The 24,812-nt window shown below is 38.4% G+C and overlaps 2 protein-coding genes and 1 long non-coding RNA gene across 4 annotated transcripts in view; 1 reads left to right on the top strand and 2 right to left on the bottom strand.

Moving 5' to 3' along the window:
- The window catches only part of NUP37 (nucleoporin 37), a 42,352-nt gene extending 33,158 nt beyond the window's left edge, over window positions 1-9,194 (bottom strand). The window contains exons 1-2 of one of the 2 annotated variants that reach the window (XM_025926794.2): window positions 9,086-9,194; window positions 7,605-7,825 (exon numbers count right to left, since the gene is read on the bottom strand). In XM_025926794.2, the coding sequence (XP_025782579.1) occupies window positions 7,605-7,760 (156 nt within the window). In that variant the 5' untranslated portion in view covers window positions 7,761-7,825; window positions 9,086-9,194. Of the gene's footprint in view, window positions 1-7,604; window positions 7,826-8,081; window positions 9,055-9,085 lie in introns of those variants that run through there. The other variant, XM_086712516.1, reaches the window with a different exon arrangement.
- LOC147578950 (uncharacterized) lies at window positions 1,676-7,598 on the bottom strand. Its single transcript, XR_015253391.1, has 2 exons — window positions 6,177-7,598; window positions 1,676-6,072 (listed from the first exon to the last, which is right to left on the bottom strand). It is a non-coding gene; the product is annotated as an uncharacterized LOC147578950 (long non-coding RNA).
- PARPBP (PARP1 binding protein) overlaps window positions 9,098-24,812 on the top strand; it is a 65,898-nt gene continuing 50,183 nt past the window's right edge. The window contains exons 1-2 of the mRNA XM_025926754.2: window positions 9,098-9,299; window positions 13,416-13,571. Coding sequence (XP_025782539.2) covers window positions 9,222-9,299; window positions 13,416-13,571 — 234 coding nt within the window. The 5' untranslated portion in view covers window positions 9,098-9,221. The remainder of the gene's footprint in view (window positions 9,300-13,415; window positions 13,572-24,812) is intronic.

Here is a 24,812-nt window from a genome sequence, read left to right as displayed (position 1 = left end):
TCCTCACATAAGTTTGGGGCCTGAATTCACACTATGTGCTTCAGAAAATAACATTTTAAAACGGCCATATGTTGGTAGTGGCCCCAAGCACTTGACAGACAAAAGCAAATTCTCTTTGGATGAACTACCTCTACCCAGGTCTCAAAAAGTTCCCACAGATATAGTTCAATCAAATATGATCTTACATGCATGCACTCATATACGTGGAAAAAAAGTATCACAAACACAAGTATGAGTAAGCAACAAGAGATTACCAAAAATGATTAGGCAGATTTTAAAAAGAACCAAACAAAAAATTTAGATGAAAATACCATAATGGAAAAAAAAAAAATCAATGCTTAGAGCAGCTGGAAGACAGATTTGAAAAAAATTACTCAGAATGGAGCAAAGTGAAGACAACAAGAGAAAAGGGATTCAATGAAAAGGTCTACCACGTATCTAATTGGGGCTATAGAGGAGTGAATAGAGGGAATGAGGGAAGAGGCAATATTTGAAGAGATAATGACAAAGGATCCTCTCCATACTTGATGACAGGCACCAATATGCACATTTAGAAAGAAAAATACATCCCAGTTGGCTTAAATAAAAAATCTGCAGGCAGATACAACATAGTGAAGCTTCAGAATATACACACAAACTCTCATGATATATATTTGTGTGTATATGTATATACACATTGAGGGAGAGAGTGGTGGGGAGGGAGAAGGCCAGGTGTGTGTGTGGGGTGGGGGAGGTGGGTAGGGGGAGGTGTCAGCAACAGCAGCCAGAAGAAAAGACAGGTTCCCTACACAAGAGATTTCCTATAAAAGGACAACCATGGACTTCTCAGCAGAAACAACAAATGCATGAAGATAGTAGAATAAGAGCTCCAAAATGATGACTGAAAAAAACTCTAGAACTAAACACTTCAAGAATGAAGCTGTACTAAAGATATTTTCAGAAAAACAAAAACCAAGACTTAGCATCAATAAACTCTCACTGAAAGATCTAAAGCAGATGGTGGCAACCAATGTTGTGCAAAATCTGACCTCTGGCTTGTTTTTGTAAGGCCCATGAGATGAAAATCATTTTTAGATTTTTAAGGAGTTGTAAATAACTATGAGTAATTTGCAACAGACACCTTAAGTGGCTGGAAAAATGTAAAATATTAGAAATTATTTAGTAGTAAATAACTTAGCAGTAAAAATTTAGTAGTAAAGTTTTTCTTTTAGTAAAGAATGTGCTTTCAGGTGAAGAAAAATGATCCCAGAAGGCAGGCCTGAGATGTAAGAAAAAGTGAGTAAAAAAATCAAAGGCAAGCAGGTGGGTTAATCTAAACAAATATTAGCCACATAAAACACTTAAATTCGTGTGTTAAAGTGAAAAGAAAAATGACAGAACTAAAATATGACAGTAATATAAGTCTGGAGGGTGTGGTAATAGTTCAAAGAGTCAAAGATCCTTATTTTGTTCATGAAGAAGTTAAAGATATTAATTTTGACTTTGTCTAATTAAGTGTGTATGTTAAAGTGTCTTTGGTAACCATTAAAAGAAACAGCATGTACAACCTCCAAATTAACAGGGAAGAAAACAATGAAAGGAGGTAACAAAACAAGCAGAAGACATAAGAATATGCGTATTGGCAAGGTTTTCAAGAGTAAAAAACAAAAAGTGACCCAAATAGCCAACAGAAGAATAGATTAATCATGGTATATTTGTGTATCATATAACAATGGAAATAAATGAACTTTGACATGGAGGAATCTAACAAATGCAATGGTAAGAGCAACATACTGTAGAACAGAATACAGAATAATTTCATTAAAACAAAGGTTAAAACATGAAATACAATATACTGATTTGTAACACCTACATATATGGTAATTCTATAAAGAAAAACAAAGAATCCCCAACATAAAATTTCAGACTCTTGGGGGTGAGAAGGAAAGGCCGTAAGGGGAGAACACCCAGAGGGCTTCGAGGGAATTACTAATGTTCCATTGCTTAAGCCAGGTTGTGGGTATACAGGAACATATTTTCTTCTTCTTCTTTTTTAAAATATTTGTTTATTTTGAGAAAGGGTGAGGGGCAGAGAGAGAGGGAGAGAGAATCCCATGCAGGCTTTGCACTGATAGCCCCTATGCGGGGCCCAGCCTCACCATGAGATCATGACCTGAGCTGAAATCAAGTGCTGGATGCTCAAGTGACTGAGTCATCCAGGTGCCCCTATTTTATTATTCTTTATACTTTTTATAGATAATACATATTTTAAAATACTTTTTATAGGCTTAAAATATCGTAATTTAAAAATAAGTAAATCCTTGTCTTGTTATTTAAATCAATACCCTAACTGGTCTAGAGACTCCAGCAAAATTTTTCATGACAAATTTGCCCAAGGAATCCTCTGTATTAAGTGGCTGTAGTTACCTTTTGTAAGTTATCCTTTATAATTCTTTTATAATTTTATAAAATTCTAACATCATCAAGGAAAAAAAAATCCAGAGCAGGTGAAACTTGTTATTTAATGAATACATATGTCTACATAGATAGGAATATTACCTAAAGGCCTGTTCTAAGAACTCCATTCATCCTGAATCTAAATGCAAAGTTTCAGGGACGCCTGGGTGGCTCAGTCAGTTAAGCATCCGACTTCGGCCCAGGTCATGATCTCACAGTCCGTGAGTTCAAGCCCCGCATCAGGCTCTGTGCTGACAGCTCAGAGCCTGGAGCCTGCTTCAGATTCTGTGTCTCCCTCTCTCTGACCCTCCCCCATTCATGCTCTGTTTCTCTCTGTCTCAAAAATAAATAAACATAAAAAAAAAATAAATGCAAAGTTTTAGAGTGTGTACTTAAAGTGAATCCTATTGGATGTGTAGATTTTTTCCAGGATAGCCTTTGGGATCCTTAGCAAAGCCATTTCACAGATACATTACACAGGGTTTTCTCTAAATAATTCAGATGCCCCTTGAAAATAACTTTAAATTTCAGATGAACTTAGAGTTAACAACAAAAAGTTTTTCCATAAATGAAAAAAAGGAGATAGAAATGTACTTATCAAGGAAAGAAAAACAGTCAACTTTTATTACTTCATAATCTGTGTGTATAATAACTGTATAGCTAACAGCCAGATATGCCAAGGCAGCAACCACTAAGCAATTTTAAAATAAGGTTAAGAGCCTAATCATAGCTGACTTCATAGTTTGGGTTACATCTATTTTTCCACACTGGACAAATCAATCTTCTAAAAATGAAGTTTCACCATCAAAACACACTTTACTTTGCGACTGTAACAACAGTGTTGACAATTGGGTTCTATAATTTGTTACCCATAGTACATATGGAGTTATTGGGTGGCCGGTGGAGATAAAGAAATCCAGGGACTCTATACCCTGAGCTTTATGTATTACCAGTGAAACCTTTTTTCCTGGCAGCAATGTCTGCCATGGAGCCAACTAAAAGGCTAGGGTGTGTGTGTGGTATAGGCAGAGACGAATGTTATTTTAGGTTTAGTTTGGGGTGTAGGCAGTATTGTATAGGAAGGAAATTAAGACACTTTGGAAAACTTGCTACAGTACAAATCATTATATAAGGCTCTGGCGTATTTGAAGTTGGGACAAAGCCAGGTTGATTGAAAGGGCTATTCTAAGGGTTTGAAATTGGTAGGCTTTCCCACCACACCCATTTAAGGCCAAACACAGAATTTTAGTCAGATGAGACTGTAAAAGTTTACCTAGTCCACTTCTCTCATCTCACACTTGAATTTATAGAACATCTGAAGAGAGTTTGCACAACCCTTCTCTGCACATTCGGTGACAGGAAATTAGCTACTTCTTGGGGGGAGCTTATTCAACTCAGGGGTAGTTCTGATTAGAAGAGTTCTCTTTAACGTTAAACCTAACTCTGTTCCCATGTAAATTCTATTCAGTGCTCCTGCTTTCTGGAACCATATGGATTAAGTCTACTTTAGTGATGGCAAGTGTCTGGCCACAGCTGATCTCTCTTTAGGTGAATGCACTCAAAGAGCAGATTCAGCATCGGTCTTAAAGCGCTATTAAGCCACAACTCAACTCAGAATTGACAAGTAACACAAAATACATCTACCATTCTGAGTCTAATCCCTCTTTCACATGATGGTTTCAAACATTTTAACAGCATTCTGAAATCTGTCTTTGAATACATCATCTGCTTTGCATCATAATATACACTGCTGAGAACTGAAGTAAACATTAAACAACCTGTGAATTTATACAGGAGAATATAGAGCTATACTGTCCAGCATGGTAGCCACCAGTCACATGGGGTGATTAAGCACCTGAAATATAGCTAGTTCAAAACTGTGTATATTTTATAAAGTGCAAAATCCACACCAACATAAAATATCTCATAAATTAAAAAAAATTTTTTTAATGTTTACTTTTGAGAGAGAGAGGCAGAGTGTGAGCCAGGGAGGGCAGAGAGAGAGAGGGAGACACAGAGTGTGAAGCAGGCTCCAGGTTCTGAGCTGTCAGCACAGAGCCTGATGAAGGGCTTGAACTCACAAACTGCGAGATCACGCCCTGAGCTGAAACCAGATGCTTAGCTGACTGAGCCACCTAGGAGCCCCTCATTAATTTCTCATATTGGTCACACATGAAATATTTTGGATACAATGGGTTAAAAAAAACATTAAAATTAATTTCACCTGGTTTTTACTTTTAATGTGTTTGCTATAACACTTAAATTTATATACCTGTGGCTCACATTGTATTTCTACAGAACAGCATTGAATTTGGCAGTTAATCATTGCACTGACTCATGGTGAACATCCAGGTGACTAAAAACTATAAGTCACAATTATCTCTTCTAGCTTTAGCAGTCTATCATTTCAAGACTTTATAAATTTTTAGCTTGTTCAACTTGGTCCATTAATCCGATCTATTAAAGGATAGCTCAATTCTAAGTACAGTGTCTGGCAAACAATAGGTGCTTAATAAATACTTGTTAAATGCAGTTTATCATCAAAGCATTAGGTATCCTTGTCAGCTTCATGTTCTATATAAATTCAACGAGCTTGCTTAAATCAAATGTTCTCATTCAAATCCCAGTAAGGGCCCCGATGCATTACTGGTGACCCTTTGAATAGACTAGAAACTTTCATGTTTCCTCCACCCTTTGCACATAGGACTTTTTAAAGCAGTTTTCTTACTGCATTGTTTTACGTTTAAACATCCTGAGGTCAGAGTCCTTGCTTTTTTAACACGTGTTACCGGTTCCCAGCACCTGATTTGCACTTAATACTTGACAAATACATGACATCAATTAACAGTACCATCATTCAGCTCAAATTTCCATATTCAAAAGAACACAGTAAGATTCTGAAAAATGCTTTGTTGATATTTAAACCTAGTGCACTGTTTCCTAAGAGTCTTAGAATGAGGATTGCCTTTCCAACAGGAAAGTGGAAAGCTTTCAATTCAATTTACCTTTACTTCATGTTGTCTCAGACAAGAGGGAGGCAGAAATTGGATACTATGAAACTTGAAGATTCTAACATGAGAAAATACAATGTTTAATAGTGTTTAATTAGATAAAAAAAAACTTTAAAGGGAAGCAATAATTTATTCTGAATCCTCAAACACAGATTATTGGGATTCAATTCTCTTGCAGAACTATTTGAAATATGGCTGCAACCTGTCTGAATAGCACAGAGGGAAAAGAACAGGGGTTTAGAACCAAGGTCTAGGTCTTGTTTTTTTATTTACCAGTCATTTACAAATCCCTGAACTTCTTTGAAGTAAAATGGAAACTCTATGAGGTCAGGGACAGTTGTTTAATTGTATCTCCGATACTTGGCACAGAATATTTGTGTTCATTACTTGCCAAATTAATAAAATCCAATTCTTTCTTTAGGTAACTTGGCTGTAAGACCCAGATTGCCAATCTGACAGGTCTGAAGATGAACAAGGACAATGTGCAAGACATGACAGAGCAATACAAATGTTTTTGTTAGTTCTCTTCTCGTTTTGTCTTTTGCTTTCATTTTCTCTCTGCCACTCATCACCTCTGCCTTTCTTCTTAATTTTTTTCTCCCTTCTTGACTTTCTCATTTCCTAGCTGGACATAAACAAGAGATTAAGGTATATTTTTTCAGTATTTTTTTAAACACAATTCTATGTTTACAGCTATTAATTTTAAAAGTAATGAAGTAAAAGTTTCACCTGTAAGGAGCTGCTCTATTCTTTCGTAGGTTAGTAGCCTATACTGGAAGGATGGTTTTTCCCTCAGTCTTTTTCAAGAGTGTGTTATTTCTCTTAATAATGTGGACTTTTTTTGATCCTAACCAAGTAGTCCAGCTAGTCAGACCGAGGGTCACTTAGTGTGAAAGCGAGCACTTCCTATCCCAACCTTAAGAGACAACGTGGGACAACGTAAGACTTCCTGTATTCTACTCAGACACCAAAAAACTGAAGCCTTTAATTCATACTTTCTCCTTAGGATAAATACTCATGCAGTCTAACTTTGTATAACTTTATATATTTATTGCATTGCAAAATGCTAAACTGCACTTATGATGCCAAAACATTGTAAGATACTGAACTGCTTCCCAAGTAAAAGAGAAAATAATGTTTATAAACAGTATGGGAGTGGTAAAGTTACTTTAAATCTTTGAAAACTGATCACTGTCAAATTACCTCATTGATTAATCTTGAGAAATACTGTTCTATGAATAATATTCTGGTAAATTAAGGATTAGCCAAGATTTCTGAGAGTTGAACTCTCATTGTTTAGACTCTTCCACATGTGGAACTATTTCCTGTGAGAAAACATGGTGTGTGCTCATCAGAAACAATCTTGCTTTGGTGATTAAATATGGGCCTGTGCTAGGGGGCAATGCTGACCAAATCAATGACAGTTAAAACATATGTGTGTGTGTGTGCATATATATGCATTAAATGTGCCAGATGCCTTCCAGGAACTTCTCATGTACTAACTCACTACATTCTCATAACACCCCATTAAGTATTATTTTCATCATTTTTATAGAAGAGAGGTTAAGTACCTGCTCAAGGTCATACAGCTATTAAGAGGTAAAGCCAGGTAGGAGTAAAAATCTAAGCATTTTGGTGCCAGAGCTCATTGTCTTAATGACTGTGCTAAATTGTCTGTTCAATTAATATGGTCTCATACTTTGTACACTCTGGATGTATGCTTTAGATGTATGAGAAGCAAGAGAGCATATGAATAGAAAAGCTGAATATCCTGACAGCTGTAAAATCTCCTGGAGGACCATTTTTAAGGCTTGTTTCCTAAGTCAAAGTGGAATGTAGAAAAACTAGATTACTTAGAATTCATTTGTTTCCCTGTACACACCAAATGTTCAGTTAATCACAACCTTCAATTACTAGGATATTGCATTTCTAAACATGAGGCAAAAGAGAAGCCTTACAGTCTTTTTTTTCACTACTTAATGTTTCCACAAGTCTCAGGCATATATTACTGGAATATCTTCCTCGGTAGTTCTTCATATCATTTTTTTTTCTTACATTCAAACTCAATATGCTTTCCAAATTTAGCCAAAGTTTACCAAAAAAATTTTTTAAGCTCTGAAATAGCTGCACTGTCATTCACTGAGTTTGTACACTAACCTGAAATGTACACGTGCCAATGACCACATAATTACTGCCACCATATGCAATTAGGTTTCCTGAATCCCCACTCTCAAAGGGATTAAATTCTACCACATGCACATAATCTTCACAATCCACAGTGTAGGCAGCATTTCTTGTGGCATCTTGCTTCATCTTGTATGTCAATACTTGAACAGTTGTAAAAATAAAATAGCCTTCTACTGGACAAGGTCACGAAACTGTGGATGATAGCACAGACACAGTTAAGACAGAAACCATCAAAGTGTTAGTCACTTTCAGCAAATACAATAAGGACATGGTGTTTCAGATGCCAGAGACAGCTAAACAATTTCAAGTACTTCTTTAAATACTTTATGAGTGATACCTGCAGAATGTATCATAATATCCTGTTTAGATGACCTAAAAGATATAGTAAGTACTTGGAAGATGTAACCACTGTAATAAATATACTCATAAAAATTAATGATACTTAACATTTACGAAGCACCGCTTGTAAGTTCCATGTTGAGGATTTAACTGACATCAGGACACCTATATTTGCAAACTTAAGAGGAAGGTACTACTTACAGTTCCCATTTTACAGAGAAAGAAATGGAGACTTTAATAGGTTAGCTGCCAAGCTCCTAAGGCGAGACAGCATTTAAAATACTTTACTATGTGTTGGACACCAGTGCTAGAGAAGTAAAACACAGCCCTCCACCTTGAAGATTACAATATCCGGTAATGGTCATGATTCAGTGTGAAAAGAGCAATAAAATAAGCAGATCCAAAATAGAGGATCTGGAGGAAGGAGTGCCGAAACGTGTGACATAAAGATAATATTCATAAAACTAGGCACAAAATTTCAACCAGCCTGTCATGGCCTGGTGTGCACTGTGGAAGCAGCATTCCCAGAGATTTAGGGATCTAAAGAGGTCTTTTTTCTCTTAACTGGATGCAGGAGTTGTTCTGAGAACAGTTGGGCTCAGTAACAAACACATCAAGAACCTGATAAGTATTTATTGAGAATCAGAGGAATCCCACCTCAGGGAGCCTATAAAATAGTAACCATAGGAGAGGGGATCCGGGACTGGGCAATAGTTAAAGGTGACCAGCAGGTGGATGCCCTCAGAGGCAGCGCGGTGTCAGAAGTGGAAAAGATTCGAGGTCAGGAAACTTGGTCCCCTATTCCTCGTTAAACTAGTGCCCAATCTCACTACATTCTCAGGGTTTTACTGTACAAGGCGGGCTGGACTTGTCCTCTAAAAGTGGAGGGGAAAAGACGGAAGGAACAACTTAAGTCCTCTCAAAGAACCCCAACACCTCTCCCCAGGCAGGCAAGTCCCGCGAGACCCCGCTACCACCTCCCGAAGCCCCAGGTCAGAAGGAAGAGAGGTGCAGCACCGCCCGGGGAGAGAAGGAACTCGCACGAAAAGGATGCGAGAGCGGGCGGCCAGGAGCAGAGCGGCGCGGCCCCTGGGTTCCCGTGTGATACGCACCAGGGGCGTCGGGAAGTGGTCAGAAGGAATCTGGTCTCCGCTGGGGGATGCTGCGGCGCGCTCAGAGTTTGTTTCCGGGTCAGAGGGCGGAAGCAGCGATTGGCTCCCGAGCCTTCCCGCGAGATTTAAAATTAAAATGGACAACTTGGAGACTGCAGCTCGGCCGGAGTTTGCTTCTGTTGGGTCTGCACCTAGCGGGTCTACTTTGAGCCAGGTGAGTCTCATGTCTTCCTTACCCTGCTGTCGTACTTTAATTTATGACTCAGGCTGCGGCTGGGGAGGGGTTTTCGGTGACAGGTAAGTAACCGTCTAGGGTATTATTTTTTCAGTGGCTTTGCTCTCGAGCCTGGTTGGGTCCCGGGGTGTTGAACGGAGTTCACGGTACCTAGTGATGAATAGAGCTAAAAGGTCCTGAGGGATCATCTGCAGACTGGAAGACTGAGCCCCGTAGAGGCCTATTTAGGTTCATTAGGTTGGCAGGAAACCAGGTCCTAGTCCCAAAACGTGCGCAGGCTCCAATTCTGAGACTTCGCCCTCTCCCTATTACATTCTTCTAAGGAATATTTAGGATCAGCATTCTGACGATAATAGCACCAACGACTGCCATTTTTTTTTTTTTTTTTCCAATTGAGCACCTAATAAGTGTGCAGGCACTAGGTGGGTTATTTACTTGTGTCTCATAGTTTTATGAGGTAGGAGATCTCTTAACTGGTTTTACATTTAAGGAAATTAATATTCATCAGAGATTTTAAATACTGAAGACCATACATCTCTTAAATTGGGGAACCTGATGTGGGCCCTGGAATGTCTGACTCAAAAATTCTTTTACCATCTCACACTGTCTCTACAGTGATAATTTCCTGTCTCATAATTTTTGCTACAGTGCAGTTTGGAATCCAGTTTTTTAAAACAAGTATTTATTATCGATGCCACCTTCTACTGTTTTTGTATAGTGCAGCCTAACATTCAGAGTGCTTGCATATTCATTGTCTCATTGACTTCTCATAACTGGCTGGAAGGTATTATTCCTGTTTTCTATGTGATGATACTTTACCTAGGCAGTCAGTTATAAAACTGACTGCCTAGGCTTATACAGACAGCTAGCTGCTGACAAGCGGAGACTACACCAGTGTTGGCAAACTAGGGCACTACTTGCTTTTGTTTTTTTGCAGTCAGTTCCTGAGCTAAGAATAGATTTTACATGTTTGAATAGTTGAAACAAAAACAAGAGAATAATATTTTGTGAAACTTAATTTTAATTTCCATAAAGTTTTGTTGAAGCACAGCTATGCTCATTTGTTTATGTATTGTCTGTGGCTATTTTCATACAGCAAGATCAAGTAGAATAGTTGTGACATCTAGACCATATGCCTTGCACTCCTTAAATATTTACTATTTTGGTCCTTTCCAAAAAGTGTTCTGACCCCTGGATGAGACTGTTGGCTTTTATATGTGCCAGACACTGCTAAAAGCTAAACTTGTATTTATGTCATTTACTTTTCACAAAATCCTGTGAGATAGGAACTATTATTTTCATTTTCAGTACAAGGAGGCTGAGGCAGGGGTGGTGACATAACTTGGCATAGATCTCATAGCTATTAAGTTAATTCTTGACTAGTTTTCATTCTTAGCAATCTGAACTCATATTACTTTTAAATAATACTCTAAATTATTTAGTGCTAAAGATTTGTCAGGTAAACTGATCATATCACTGAAAATTTACTTTTTCACTTTCGTTTTTTTTTTTTTTTTTTTTTCTTTTAAGAAGTGAGGGTGATGGGCACCTGGGTGACTCAGTTGAGCATCTGACTTCAGCTCAGGTCATGATCTCATGGTTTGTGAGTTTGAGCCCTGCATTGGGCTCTCTGCCATCAGGGCAGAGTCTGCTTTGGATCCTCTGTCCCCTCTCTTTCTGCCCCTCTCTGGCATGTGCGCTCGCTCTCTCTCCCTCTCTCTCAAATAAGCCTTTAAAAAAAAGAAATGAAGGTGATATTTTGAAGAGAAATATAACTTTTAGCAACTTACTAGTATTTATATAGATGTAGATATTGTAAAGTTTTTTATTTGTATCTTTAAATTGCATCACTGATGCAACTATGAATTATTGCTGTAAATGTTATGTACCCATTTTCTTGATCATATAAACCCAAAATACCTAGTAAATATCTGGAATTCTATTTATGCCACATAAAGAAAGAAAAAGATAACAGGAAGCTAATAAATGGGATATGTACAGTAGAATATACCCAAAATAAGATAATGGCCTATGAATATGTTAGAAATGAGCATACTTAAGAGGAGGTAGGAAAAAACAACTTTTAGCGGGCATAACTGTAAACTCAGAGAAAGGAATTACTTCCTTGTTTACACTTGGGCTTATAAGACATTGGAACTACATCCAGTTGTTTTGAAAGACTTTTGTCTGTCAAGAGAAGTTATGTAATACAGTGATTTAAGAGCACAGCTTATGGAGTTAAGCATCTTGGGTTTAAGTCTGTTTTGCCATTTGCTAGCTGAGTGACATGGGGCATCACATTCTTCAAAGGTAAAATGAAGATAATAGACCTTCCTCATAGGACTCTTGCAAAAATTGAATAAGGTAATAAATATTAAGCTTTTGAAAAATTTCTGGCACCAAGAAACTGCTGAATATTAGATATTGTATTGGTTATCTATTGCTGTGTAACAAACCATCCAAAATTTAGTGGATTTAAAACAGCAACCACTTTATTTGCTTAAGATACTGTGGACCAGCAATGGCTGGACTCAGCTAAGTGGTTCTGCTAGTCTTGCCTGGGATCACTAATGTGGCTGCAGTTCCTCTGGCAGGTTGATGGGGGCTGGAAAGTCTAATATAGCCTCACATGTCTTTGAGTTGGTGTTGGTTGTCAACTGGAGTGCAGTGGTTCTCTTTTCTATGGCCTCTTGAGCAGGTGAGCTTGGACTTTTTCATATGGCAGTCTAGAGTAAGAAAGAGAGTAAGAACTAAAGCTGCAAAGCCTTGTATCAGGAGGCCCCTAAGATCACCCACAGGTTGGATGTCTGCTAAGGCTCAGAGGACTCAGCATCTAGTTGTGCCCATACCTCTAATTTATTACAGCAACAAGATGCTAAACAAAATCAACAAAGAGCGAAGCTACATGGGGAGACGGTGCAGGAAGCAAAGTCCTGGGGTGATCAGGCATAAGCTTATAGAAGTCTGTTCTTAGTGGAGTCACATAGGACATGCTTAAGTCCTCCAGCAAAATGTCTTGACAACCCATATGAAATAGTGTCTATCAGGAAAACTCTTTAGAGACGCAGTGCCCAGGGTACTGATGTAGGTATCCTCTGTCTGTGTTCTAAAATTCCAGACTCAGAAAGAAAGCATTGTTTTCAGCATAAACTATATTATTTGTATAAACAGTTTAGCCACAGTGAGCCACTCTTACTGGGAACCCTCCTGAATTCTGAATTCCCAGGTGCAGCCAAGGGCCAACCTTGTAGGCAGGACTTTCAAAAGATAGATATCAGGCATGCTGTAGTAACTCTTTTTTTTTTTTTTTTTATTAAAAAAAATTTTTTTTTTTAGCGTTTATTTTTTTGAGACAGAGCATGAACGGGGGAGGGTCAGAGAGAGAGGGAGACACAGAATCCGAAACAGGCTCCAGGCTCCAAGCTGTCAGCACAGAGCCTGACGCGGGCCCCGAACTCACAGACCATGAGATCATGACCTGAGCCGAAGTTGGACGCTCAACTGACTAAGCCACCCAGGCGCCCCTGTAGTAGTAAGTCTTTTCAACATGGGCCTTTTGTGAGCCAGGCTTGGAACTCCCATGACGTCATTCTTGCCATATTCACTTGGTAAATCAAGTCACTAGACTGACCCATATTTAAAAGGGTAAAAAAGTAGACCAGTTATTTTGGGATAATGTAGGGATGGGAGGAAATTGGTCTTTTTCTTTTTCTTTTTTTAATTTACCACACATATTACCATCTATCTCAAAACAAATATAACAAATATTTTGAAACTCCTTTACTTAGCTATGTCTGTGTCTATAATTACTAAGTTTATAGAATTTACATATCTGTTTTATATGAATTTTCAGACTGAAGATTGGATTTTGTTATTTTAAAAGATTTGGCTTAAGAAAACTAAAGGAGAGGAAAATATGATTGTGCAGAAGTTGTGTTGTTCTGTTTTCCTAAATTTAATTAAAAGCAATCTTAGTAAATATGAAATGACCTTTCATTCACTACTTATTTTTCCCTAACTCTGCTTTCTTACACATGTTAAATATTAGTTTCCAATTAAAATAAAGCTTTTTAACATTGCATTTTGTTCTTTCAGAGAATGGCTGTGCTTAATCAAAAGTCTATCTTGGATATGATTAAAGAGTTCAGAAGGAATTGGCACATTCTTTGTGACTCTGAGAGAACTACTGTATGTGGCGCAGACTCCATGCTCTTGGCATTGCAGCTTTCCATGGCAGACAACAACAAACAGGTTAGTAGACTAAATTTGGGTTTACTTATTTTTTTAAAGTGAATTTTGGTAGCTGCTCATTTTAATTATATCAATTTCTTTGCAGTATATGTCCTCCTATGATAATATCAATATAGTATTTTCAAAAATGCCTCTGTATATCTACATCAAAATATTACAATTGGATTTGAAATGATTTGCTTCAAAATTAAGGCCTTCATATGTATAATTTAACGTAGGACATGCATATTCAATGTTTAATTTGAAATCTTGAGATAAATATGCAACTAGTATTATGGTTAAAAATGTTTTTATTTATGACTTCTTTATAAAGTTCTAGAAGGCATACATAAATTATGTTTATTTTAATATAATTGAAGTCTTTTATGACTAATTTCAGACTCAGTGCTATAGATTGATTATTCTAAGCCATGTTATGAATCAGAATTACTTGGGAAGGTTTTTAAACAAATCTTGGAATTTCCAGTCTTGGAAATTCTGATTCTTGTAATCTGCACTGAGACTCTGGAAATTGTCTTTTTAAAATCTTTTCTTAATCTGATTCTTATGTAGTTGGCTTGGACCAAACTAGTGTTTGGAATGAGCTGTACCTAAAGGTGTTCAGATGAGAGAAGGATGAATATAAGCTGGAGTGGTAAGAAAATGATTTAAAAATTTTAGATTTTAGGTGATGTACTTAAAGGAAGGGGAAGTCTTTGGATGGCAAGGTTTTAAAGAAGGGATGAAGGAAGGGAAAAGTCAGTTAAGAAGCATCCAGAGGGATCAAAGTCTTGATGGTTTGAATATAACAAGGAGAATGTCTCCTAATATGAAGGGTGGAATAGTTTCAGTGGGCCTGTTGGGCAAGATAGTGAGTGAAATGACATTCTGATGAGTTATTTTAATCTGTTATGTCAGTAGGTTCCAGATTTTTAGATTTAATATACCAATAAAAGTTCCAAAGAAGTATTATACATTGACAGATTTGAACATTTGTCACATTGGCAAATAAGACCATTGAGAAAAACTAGTTACTTGGAACCATAATTTTGGAAAAGGAAGAATATTTTAACACCTAAAAATGAGGAATTGTATAATCTTAAAACAAGAGATAGTCTTTGTTATACATGATAGTTGGAAGTTTTGTGTGTTTACAACATGTGTGTATATTTTGGCATATATATTAAGATAAACTTTGAACATAGAAAGATTTTGACAAAATTCTGACATAGTCATTCTTTTAACAAATATTTGAGTTTTTACTATGTGCTAGACCTTTTTCTAAATTTTTTTTTTAATGTTTATTTATTTTTGAGAAGAGAGAGACAGAGCATGAGCAGGAGAGGAGAGAGAAAGAGGGAGACACAGAATCCGAAACAGGCTCCAGGCTCTGAGCTGTCAGCACAGAGCCCGACGTGGGGCTCTAACTCACAGACCACGAGATCATGACCTGAGCCGAAGTCGGATGCTTAACGGACTGAGCCACCCAGGCGCCCCTGTACTAGACCTTATTCTAAACATTCTGAGCAGGGCACCTGGGTAGCTCAGTTGGTTAAGCATCTGACTTCGGCTCAGGTCATGATTTCACATTTTGTGAGATCGAGCCCCGTATTGGGCTCTGTGCTGGCGGTGTGGAGCCTGCTTGAGATTCTCTCTCTCTCTCTCTCTCTCTCTCTCTCTCTCTCTCTCTCTCTCTCTCCCCCTTTCCCTCTCCCTCTCCCTCTCTCCCTCCTTCTCTCCCTCCCTCTCCCCCTCCCTCTCCCCCTCCCTCTCCCCCTCCCTCTTCCCCTCCCTCTTTCTCCTTGCCCCTCCCCCATTTGCATGTGTGCATGCTCTCTCTCTCAAAAATAAATAAAGAAACTTTAAACATTCTGAAGGAAACTATTGCTCTTATGACATTAATCTTCTAGTGGGGAGAGACAGAGATAATAAATAAGATATTTAGTATTTTAGGTCAAGTACTGTAGAGAAAAAAACACAGATTTGCGCTTAAGGAATGTATCGAGTTTGGGGTAAAAGATTTCTTGCAATTTGAAAAAGGATGGTCAAGGAAGGCCTCATCTGCAAGTTGCCATTTAAGCAAAGATTCGAAAAGGAAAAGAAGGAACTAGGCATGGAAATTTTTGTGGGAAGGGACTACCAGGCAAAATGGAAGGGCTCTGAAGTGGGAATGTGCCTGGCATGTTCAAGGAACAGCAAAGAGGCCAACACAGCTGTTTATATAAATGTTAATTGTTAATTTCTTCCCTTTCATTTTCCCTTCCCCCAATTTTTTTTCTTTTCTTTTCTATTTATTTATTTTTTAGCTTCTGTGTGCCAAGCATTGTGATAAGTGTTGAGGTTAAAATGATGAACAAAACCAGACATTCCTCCTGCCTAGCTTATTACCTAGTGGGTGAGGTAGACATTTAGTAGAGAAAAATACAAATAAATGTAAAACTATGGCTGTGAGAAGAGGTGTATGAGGCTGTGAGACCAGGGAGTTGACCTGGTTGGAGAGATCAAGTTGAACTGTAAAGCAAGGAGAGCAGTTAACTAGGCAAAGAGTTGGGGCAAGATGATGAGGATGAAGGAATAGCATATGCAGAGGCCTTGGGCAGGAGACAGTAGGTAGAGTTTGTGAAAATTCAAAAGAACCAGGGTAGCTGAAGTGGTGGTGGTTACATGACCCATTTGTCTGCTTTTTTTATTTTTAATCATAGTCATTGTTAAAAATCAATTCTATCTAGGTATTTGGGAAAAAAAATGGAAGTAGCACTTTTTGGAGTTTGTGTTTAAAAAAAAGTTAAACTTTCAGAAAAGTCACAAGAATAGTACACTGAACTCCTTTATGCCCTTCACTTAGATTCACCAGTTAATATTTTGCTACCTTTGCATCATTCTTTTAATATTTTTGTACGTGTATATAAATACACACATATATATTGCACACATACATACATATTATTCGTATTATTCTATATGAACCATTTGATGGTAAGTAGCAGACACCCTGAATTTTTATCCCTAGACACTCTTGGTGTTGTACATTCTGTGGAGTTTGACAAATATATAAGACATGTATCCACCTTTATAGTATTGTACAGAATTGTCTCCCTGCCCTAAAATTCCTCTCTGCTCCACCTATTTATCCTTCCCTCTCCCCAACCCCTGGCAACCACTGATCTTTTAATTGTCAGCATAGATTTGCCTTTTTCAGAATGTCATGTAGTTGGAATTGTGAAGTATACATAGCCTTTTCAGATTGGCTTCTTTTACTTTCTTTCAGATGCATTCATGGTCCCTCCATGTCTTTTCATGGCTTAATAGCTCATTTCTTTTCAGCAGTGAATAGTATTCCACTATATGAATCTATCAGTTTATCCATTCATCTTTTACTTTCCTTCCAACCAATATTCAATAAGATATTCAATATTTAATAGGTTCTTTAGTTTAATAATTATTGGGTTTGCTGTTACCCTCTTTTTTTTTTTTAATATTTTATTTTTGAGTACTCTCTACACCCAACGTGGGGCTCAAACAACCCTGAGATCAAGAGTCGCGTGCTCTACCAGCTGAGTCAGCCTCTGTTATCATCTTCTTAATTTCCAAGAGCTCTATTTTTTCTCTCTTTTTGAAATATTGTTCTGTTCTTCCTGCAAGCATATAGTATTTCTCCTTTGAGACTATTAATACATTTTTTTTTTTTGAGGTTTTCTTCTTGTGTAATATTTCCTCTAAGTTCCTTGTTTTATTAGTCTTGTTTGGGAAGAGTTTCCTTTCTTCCTACTAGAGACTTTCTTCATGATGATCCTTGACCATCCACTTACATTTAAGTGGAGCACTAAAATGCTTACTGGAAACTCTTCATGGAGTATTAGAGTTTGTCAATCCGACCTAACTGGGCTATTTGGCTGGGGAACATTTGATGCCTATCTCTTTAGGATATCCCTTTTAGAACAGTTTTCTCAGAAAAGAGTCCTCTTTGCCCCTGCACGAATAGTGTAAAGTTGAGCTGCCAAGTGTTGGGTGCTTGAAAGAAGTATCAACATTTAGAATATAAATGGTCATGTGATTCTTATTGTTTCCATTTGGGTACTCTTGTTTTCAATTGAACCCTTCAGTCCAGAGACTGTTTTACTCTCTCCAGGGAATAAACCGCCAATTTTCTGCCAAAGTAGATGACTGTTCTCCCCTTTCTTGGCAGAAATTAATTATTAGACAAAGTCTAAAAGAAGATTATCCAAAGAGGTAAGCACAGTACTGAGGCTACTTCAGAAATCTCTTCACTGGGGGTGCCTTGGTGGCATCGAACTCTTGGTTTTGGCTCAGGTCATGATCTCACAGTTTGTGAGATTGAGTCCCGCCCTGGGCTCTGTGCTGACAGCGTGAAACCTGCTTGGGATTCTCCCTTTCTCTCCCCTTAACCCCCTCTCCTCTCTGTCTCTTTCTCTTTCTCTCTCTTAAAAATAAATAAACGTTTAAAAAAAGAAATCTCTTCCCTGGCAAGTATCTTCATTATCACCTTTTGCTGGGCAGATTTTCTTCTAGTGGACATAGTAAGAGTGTTGACCTTTAGAACATTTATGTATTTATGTATTAATTTATATATTTATTTATTTGTTTCTGAGAAAGAGAGTGAGAGAAAGAGAAAGAGCATGCGCGAGGAGGGCAGGATCAGGGAGAGGGAGAGAGAATCTTGAGCAAGCTCTGTGCCCATCGCTGAGCCCAACCAAACGCAGGGCTCGATCTCTCATGACTCTATCATGTCACGACTAGACATCGTGACCTGAGCCAAAATCAAGAGTCTGAAGCTTGGCTGAATAAGCCGCCCAGGTGCCCTGCCCCATAAAGAATGTTGATGTTTAGAGGCTTTGACTTTATCTGGCAGGGTGGGCAGGGAGGGTCTCTGATGCAACTTTCCACCTTTCTTAGGCTTAGCTTTGTCTCCTAAAACTTGTGCTCAGCGTTCATAAAAACCAGCTTCTTTAGTGTCAGGGAATGGTAGTTACCAGGGAAATATAGGCTCCATCATTTGCTTACCCATCTGTATTGGCACTTTCTCATTGTTTTTGAGCTTTTGAGTTTTTATTTTCATTTTTTTAAATTAAATTTTAGTTAATGTACAGTCCAATATTTGTTTTAGGAGTAGAATTCAGTGATTCATCCCTTGCATACAACACCCAGTGCTCATCACAACAAGTGTCCTCCTTAATACCTCTCACCCATCTAGCCCATCTCCCACCCACCTCCCTCCATCAACCCTCAGTTTATTCTGTATCATTAAGAGTCTCCTGTGGTTTCTTTCCGTCTCTCCTCCCCCCCCCCCGCCCCTTCCCATATGTTTATTTGTTTTGATTCTTAAATTCCACATGAGTGAAATCATATGGTGTTTGTCTTTCTCTGATTGACTTAATACACTCTAGCTCTATCCACGTCATTGCAAATGGCAAGATTTCATTTTTTTAAAAAATATTTATTTATTTTTGAGAGAGAGAGAGCACGCAGAGTGTGAGCAGGGAAGGGGCAGAGAGAGAGGGACACACAGAATCCGAAGGCAGGCTCCAGGCTCAGAGCTGTTGGCAACAGAGCCAGACACAGGTCTCAAACTCGTGAACTGCCAGATCATTACCTGAGCTGAGGTCGGATGCTTAACTGACTGAGCCACCTACGTGCCCCAAGATGTCATTCTTTTGATGACTGAGTAATATTCCATTGTATATATATACCACATCTTCTTTATCCATTCATCAGTTGATGGACATTTGGGCTCTTTCCATAGTTTGGCTATTGTTGATAATGCTGCTGTAAACATCAAGATGCATGTACCTCTTTGTATTTTTGTATCCTTTGGGTAAATACCTAATAGTGCAATTGCTGGATTGTAGGGTAGTTCTATTTTAGTTGTTTTGTTTTCCAGAGTGTCTACCAGTTTGCATTCCCACCAACAGTGCAAGTGGGTTCCCCTTTCTCCGTATCTTGGCAACCCGTTGTTTCTTGTGTTGTTAATTTTAGCCATTCTGACAGGTGTGAGGTGGTATCTCATCTGGTTTTGATTTGCATTTCCCTGATGCTGAGTGATATTGAGCATCTTTTTTTTTTTTAATGTTTATGTATTTATTTATTTTTGAGGTGACTGGGGGAAGGGCAGAGAGAGGTCAGAGAATCTCAGGCAGGCTCCTCGTTGTCAGCATAGACTCCGATGTGAGGCTCCATCTCCCCAACCTGAGATCATGATCTGAGCTGAGATCTAGAGTCAGATGCTTAACCAACTGAGCCACCCAGGTGGCCCAGTTGAGCATCTTTTCATGTGTCTGTTAGCCATCTGGATGTCTTTGGAAAAGTGTCTATTCATGTCGTCTCCCCATTTCTTAATTGGGTTATTTGATTTTTGGGTGTTGAGTTTGATAACTTCTTTATAGATTTTGGATATTCTTTATCAGATATGTCATTTGCAAATATCTTCTCCCATTTAGTAGGCTGCCTTTTAGTGTTATTGATTATTTCCTTTGCTGTACAGAAGCTTTTTATCTTAATGAAGTCCCAATAGTTGATTATTTTTTTTGACCTTTTGTAATTTCTTTTATGGACAATTCAGTCATGAAAAAATATTTTCTATTTTCTCTTTTATTTATTTATTTTTTTTTTTATTTTTTGTTTTTTTCCATTTGAATCCTCTTTATTAGTTCCTGGTAAGGAGGCAGTAAAAATAAGCCGCTCTAAAAACCGATTAACTTTATTTACTTTTTCATTTTTGATAATATCTTAATTTTGAAGTTTCCCAGAAGTCCTTGTGATTATTTAATTTTTTTCTCATGTACAGTGATAAAATGATTGGTACTTTGTCTCACAGGATCCCCCTTAGGATCTCTTGTAGGGCTGGTTTAGTGGTGACGAATTCCTTCAGTTTTTGTTTGTTTGGGAAGACCTTTATCTCTCCTTCTATTCTAAATGACAGACTTGCTGTATAAAGGATTCTTGGCTGCATATTTTTTCTGTTCATCACATTGATGATCTCCTGCCATTCCTTTCTGGCCTGCCAAGTTTCAGTAGAGAGATCCGTCATGAGTCTTATAGGTCTCCCTTTATATGTTAGAGCACGTTTATCTCTAGCTGCTTTCAGAATTTTCTCTTTATCCTTGTATTTTGCTAGTTTCACTATGATATGTCGTGCAGAAGATCGATTCAAGTTACGTCTGAAGGGAGTTGTCTGTGCCTCTGGATTTCAGTGCCTTTTTCCTTCCCCAGATCCGGGAAGTTCTCAGCTATTATTTCTTCAAGTACACCTTCAGCACCTTTCCCTCTCTCTTCCTCCTCTGGAATACCAATTATGCGTATATTATTTCTCTTTAGTGCATCACTTAGTTCTCTAATTTTCCCCTCATACTCCTGGATTTTTTTCTCTCTCTTTTTCTCAGTTTCTTCTTTTTCCATAATTTTATCTTCTAGTTCACCTATTCTCTCCTCTGCCTCTTCAATTCGAGCCGTAGTTGTCTCCATTTTATTTTGCAACTCGTTGATAGCATTTTTTAGCTCCTCCTGGCTGTCCCTTAGTCCCTTGATCTCTGTAGCAAGAGATTCTCTGCTGTCCTCTATACTGTTTTCAAGCCCAGCGATTAATTTTATGACTATTATTCCAAATTCACTTTCTGTTATATTATTTAAATCCTTTTTGATCAGTTCATTAGCTGTTGTTATTTCCTGGAGATTCTTGTGAGGGGAATTCTTCCGTTTGGTCATTTTGGATAGTCCCTGGAGTGGTGAGGACCTGCAGGGCACTTCCCCTGTGCTGTGGTGTGTAACTGGAGTTGGTGGGTGGGGCCGCAGTCAGCCCTGATGTCTGCCCCCAGCCCACCGCTGTGTCCACAGTCAGACTGGTGTGTGCCTTCTCTTCCCCTCTTCTAGGGGCGGGATTCACTGTGGGGTGGTGTGGCCCGTCTGGGCTACTTGCACACTGCCAGGCTTGTGGTGCTGGGGATCTGGCATATTAGCTGGGGTGGATCAGCAAGGTGCAAGGGGCAGGGGCAGGCTCAGCTCGCTTTTCCTTCGGAGATCCACTTCGGGAGGGGCCCTGCGGCACTGGGATGGCACTGGGATGGAGTCAGACCCGCCGGAGGGATGGATCCGCAGAAGCACAGCGTTGGGTGTTTGCGCGGAGCAAGCAAGTTCCCTGGCAGGAACTGGTTCCCTTTGGGATTTTGGCTGGAGGATGGTAGAGGGAGATGGCGCTGGTGAGCACCTTTGTTCCCCGCCAAGCTGAGCTCTGTCGTCCAGGGCTCAACAACTCTCCCTCCTGTTGTCCTCCAGCCTTCCCGCTTTCCGAGCAGAGCTGTTAACTTATAACCTCCCAGATGCTAAGTCCCGCTTGCTGTCGGAACACACTCCGTCAGGCCCCTCCACTTTTGCAAGCCAGACTGGGGGTCTCTGCTTGGCCGGCAGGCCGCCCCTCCGCCTCAGCTCCCTCCCGCCAGTCCGTGGAGTGCGCACCGCCTCGCCGCCCTTCCTACCCTCTTCCGTGGGCTTCTCGTCTGCGCTTGGCTCCAGAGACCCCGTTCTGCTAGTCTTCTGGCAGTTTTCTGGATTATTTAGGCAGGTGTAGGTGGAATCTAAGTGATCAGCAGGATGCGCGGTGAGCCCAGCGTCCTCCTACGCCGCCATCTTCCAGTGATCTCTATTTTCTCTTTTAGTTTTAGGTGTTTTATACCAGGAGGGGTTTTCTACATATCCAGCCAGGCAGATTTCTCTGTTAATGTGTCTATTTTAAAGTTATAACAGATGGTATACATTCTTTCTGCCTCTTGTTTTGATCATCCAGTATTGTTTTCAAGACCTCTTTAGGTATGATAGAAAAGTTGATCTAATTTATTCATTGTAACAATCATCCTTTGTGTGACTGATACATTTTACTCAGTGATGGACCTTTGGGTTGTTTGAAGTTTTTTTGGTATCATAAACAATTCTGCATTGAAATGAGATGTCTGTGCATCGAAAAAGAGTTTCTCTAGGCTCCCTACACAGCAGGTCATATGATAGATACATCTTTGATTTGATGCTACCACATTGCTCTTCCACTTGGTTATTAGAATTTACATTTATTTTATTTTATATTTTTAAAGTTTATTTACTTTGAGAGAGAGATCTGGGGAGGGGTAGAGAGGTGGGGGGAGAGAGAGAAGGAGGGAGAGAGAGAGAGAGAGAGAGAGAGAGAGAGAGAGAGAGAGAGAGAGGAAATCCTAAGCAGGCTCCACACTGCCAGCATGGAGCCTCTTGGAAAAGACTATTTAGGTATCCTCTTTTTATTGTCAGTTCATGCATATTCTTTTGCTTATTTTACTGTTGAGTTGTTTTTATCTCTTACTCTTTAAAAGAGTTCTACATGTTCTTTAGATACTCTCTTTGTAATACACATTGTTAATATCTTCCAGTATGCTCCGTTTTACTATTCACTAGATATACTTGCCTTACATTGTTTCACCAGAATTTATATGCTAGACTTCTCTACTGAGTCTTACTTGGTATGATCAGGTGCTTATTGGACATTTTACCTTGATGTCTAGTACTGTCTCTGCATCACTTTTTTTAGAAGTAGACCATATTGTTTCCTCTGTCAATTTACCTTCTTGTTCATATTCTGAGTCTCAATTATGCATACCATTGTTCACCCAGTCTGTGAAACTAGACACCCAAGGGTCATTTTAAAGTCTCTTTCCTTTGTTCTCCATTGCAATCCACATTCAAGTCTTTCCAATTTACTGCCTGAATGTTAAAAAAAAAAAAAAATCTCTCCTTTAATAACCTGAAGAAATGGTACTAAGGTAAGTAATAGATTCTGAGGATATTGTAAAAATGGAATAAGCTAGCCAAAGGTTAAACTTTGGTAACCATACACTGGAAAATAAGGAGAGAGAGAAATTGAGGCAATTATTAAGAATCATTATTGTACAGTAATTGAGTACTATTGTTTTGGAATTAAACGGACTACGTTCAACTCACCTTTTGTTGTTTGTTTATGAATAATTTTTGAAACATAAATATGTCAAAATGCTAAATGTACTGTGAAGAAAATTTCATTTTCATTGTAAAAATTTTCGTATATTGAAATACTCAGGTCAAGTCATTTTATCTTCAGGACTTGTCTGTGTAGCACTCACTCAGGATCTCTTTCTACTTACTAATTTTCTACTTGCTAATTCACTTAATTCACAGTGAAAGTTCAGACTCTGGGTGGGAAAGAAGAGGAGAGGTGAATTGCAACTGAGCTTTTCACAGTTTGTGTATGTGTGTATACACGTGCAGTGGAGATGGTGGGTTGCAATTCCGTTCGACTCTCACTCCCCATGTAGCGTTAGCTCAGGCATCCCCAACTGTGCTGAGACTTCCAAGTCACTCAGCAATATGAAAAACATACACATATGCCTGCAGGTACATTCATAGGTAATAGTAATAAAAAGGTAGAATTGATTGTATATATGCTTCACCTGTATTTTTCACTCTCTGTTTGAGCTCTGTTTAGGTTTTCAATTATCTGAAGTTTGAGAACATGAGTCTCTAAAAGTATGTGATCCTTTGAATTGAATTTGACTATAGTAAAACTTGCAAATACCTAGTAGAGTTGCTTGTTTACTGGCATGTTTGTTTTCTTAGTTGCTTTAATTGAGATAAAGAAAAGGTACATTAAAATAATCTTTGAGTTTTAGGTTTTGGGAATGTTTTCTGAGGGGAAGTCTTTTTTAGCTTAAATCATCTGACCTCTAGGAGTTTTATACTGCTAAGGTTTTAATTTATTATAGATTCATTGAGGACTATATGGCAAATATATGTGACTTTTTAGATTGCAAATAGTGTTTTAGCTTTTCCTTTCTTTAGAATTGGCTTCATTATTTGAATCTGTCTGGCAATTGTATTATACATGCTATTTTTCACATTAAATAGCCTTAAGAGTGTTATAAATGTTCCAGTGGATGAAACAAAGATATTAATTTTATAACTTCATGGAGACTCACAGCCTGTGGTTAACTGTCAGTTTTGAAAATGACCTAACATTGACATAACAAATAAGAAGTGACAGTTTTTACAATTGTATTACATTTATCTAATACTCCCCCCAACAGATAATTATTTTACTTTGAGTAAGAAAAGAGAAAGCAGACTGACATTTTTTATCCCCTACCATTTATCAGGTGTTATTTAATCTGTATAATCTCATTTTATAACCAAGGAAATGTACTCACAAGGATTTCAGTATTTTACCCAAGGTCACACAGCCAATTAATAGCTGTTAAG

The sequence above is a fragment of the Puma concolor genome, chromosome B4 (assembly GCF_028749965.1).
Source record: "Puma concolor isolate L17-30 chromosome B4, mPumCon1.1.hap2, whole genome shotgun sequence".
NCBI lineage: Eukaryota > Metazoa > Chordata > Mammalia > Carnivora > Felidae > Puma > Puma concolor.
Note: the sequence above shows the minus strand (reverse complement) of the source record. Positions and strands in the feature narration are given on the sequence as shown.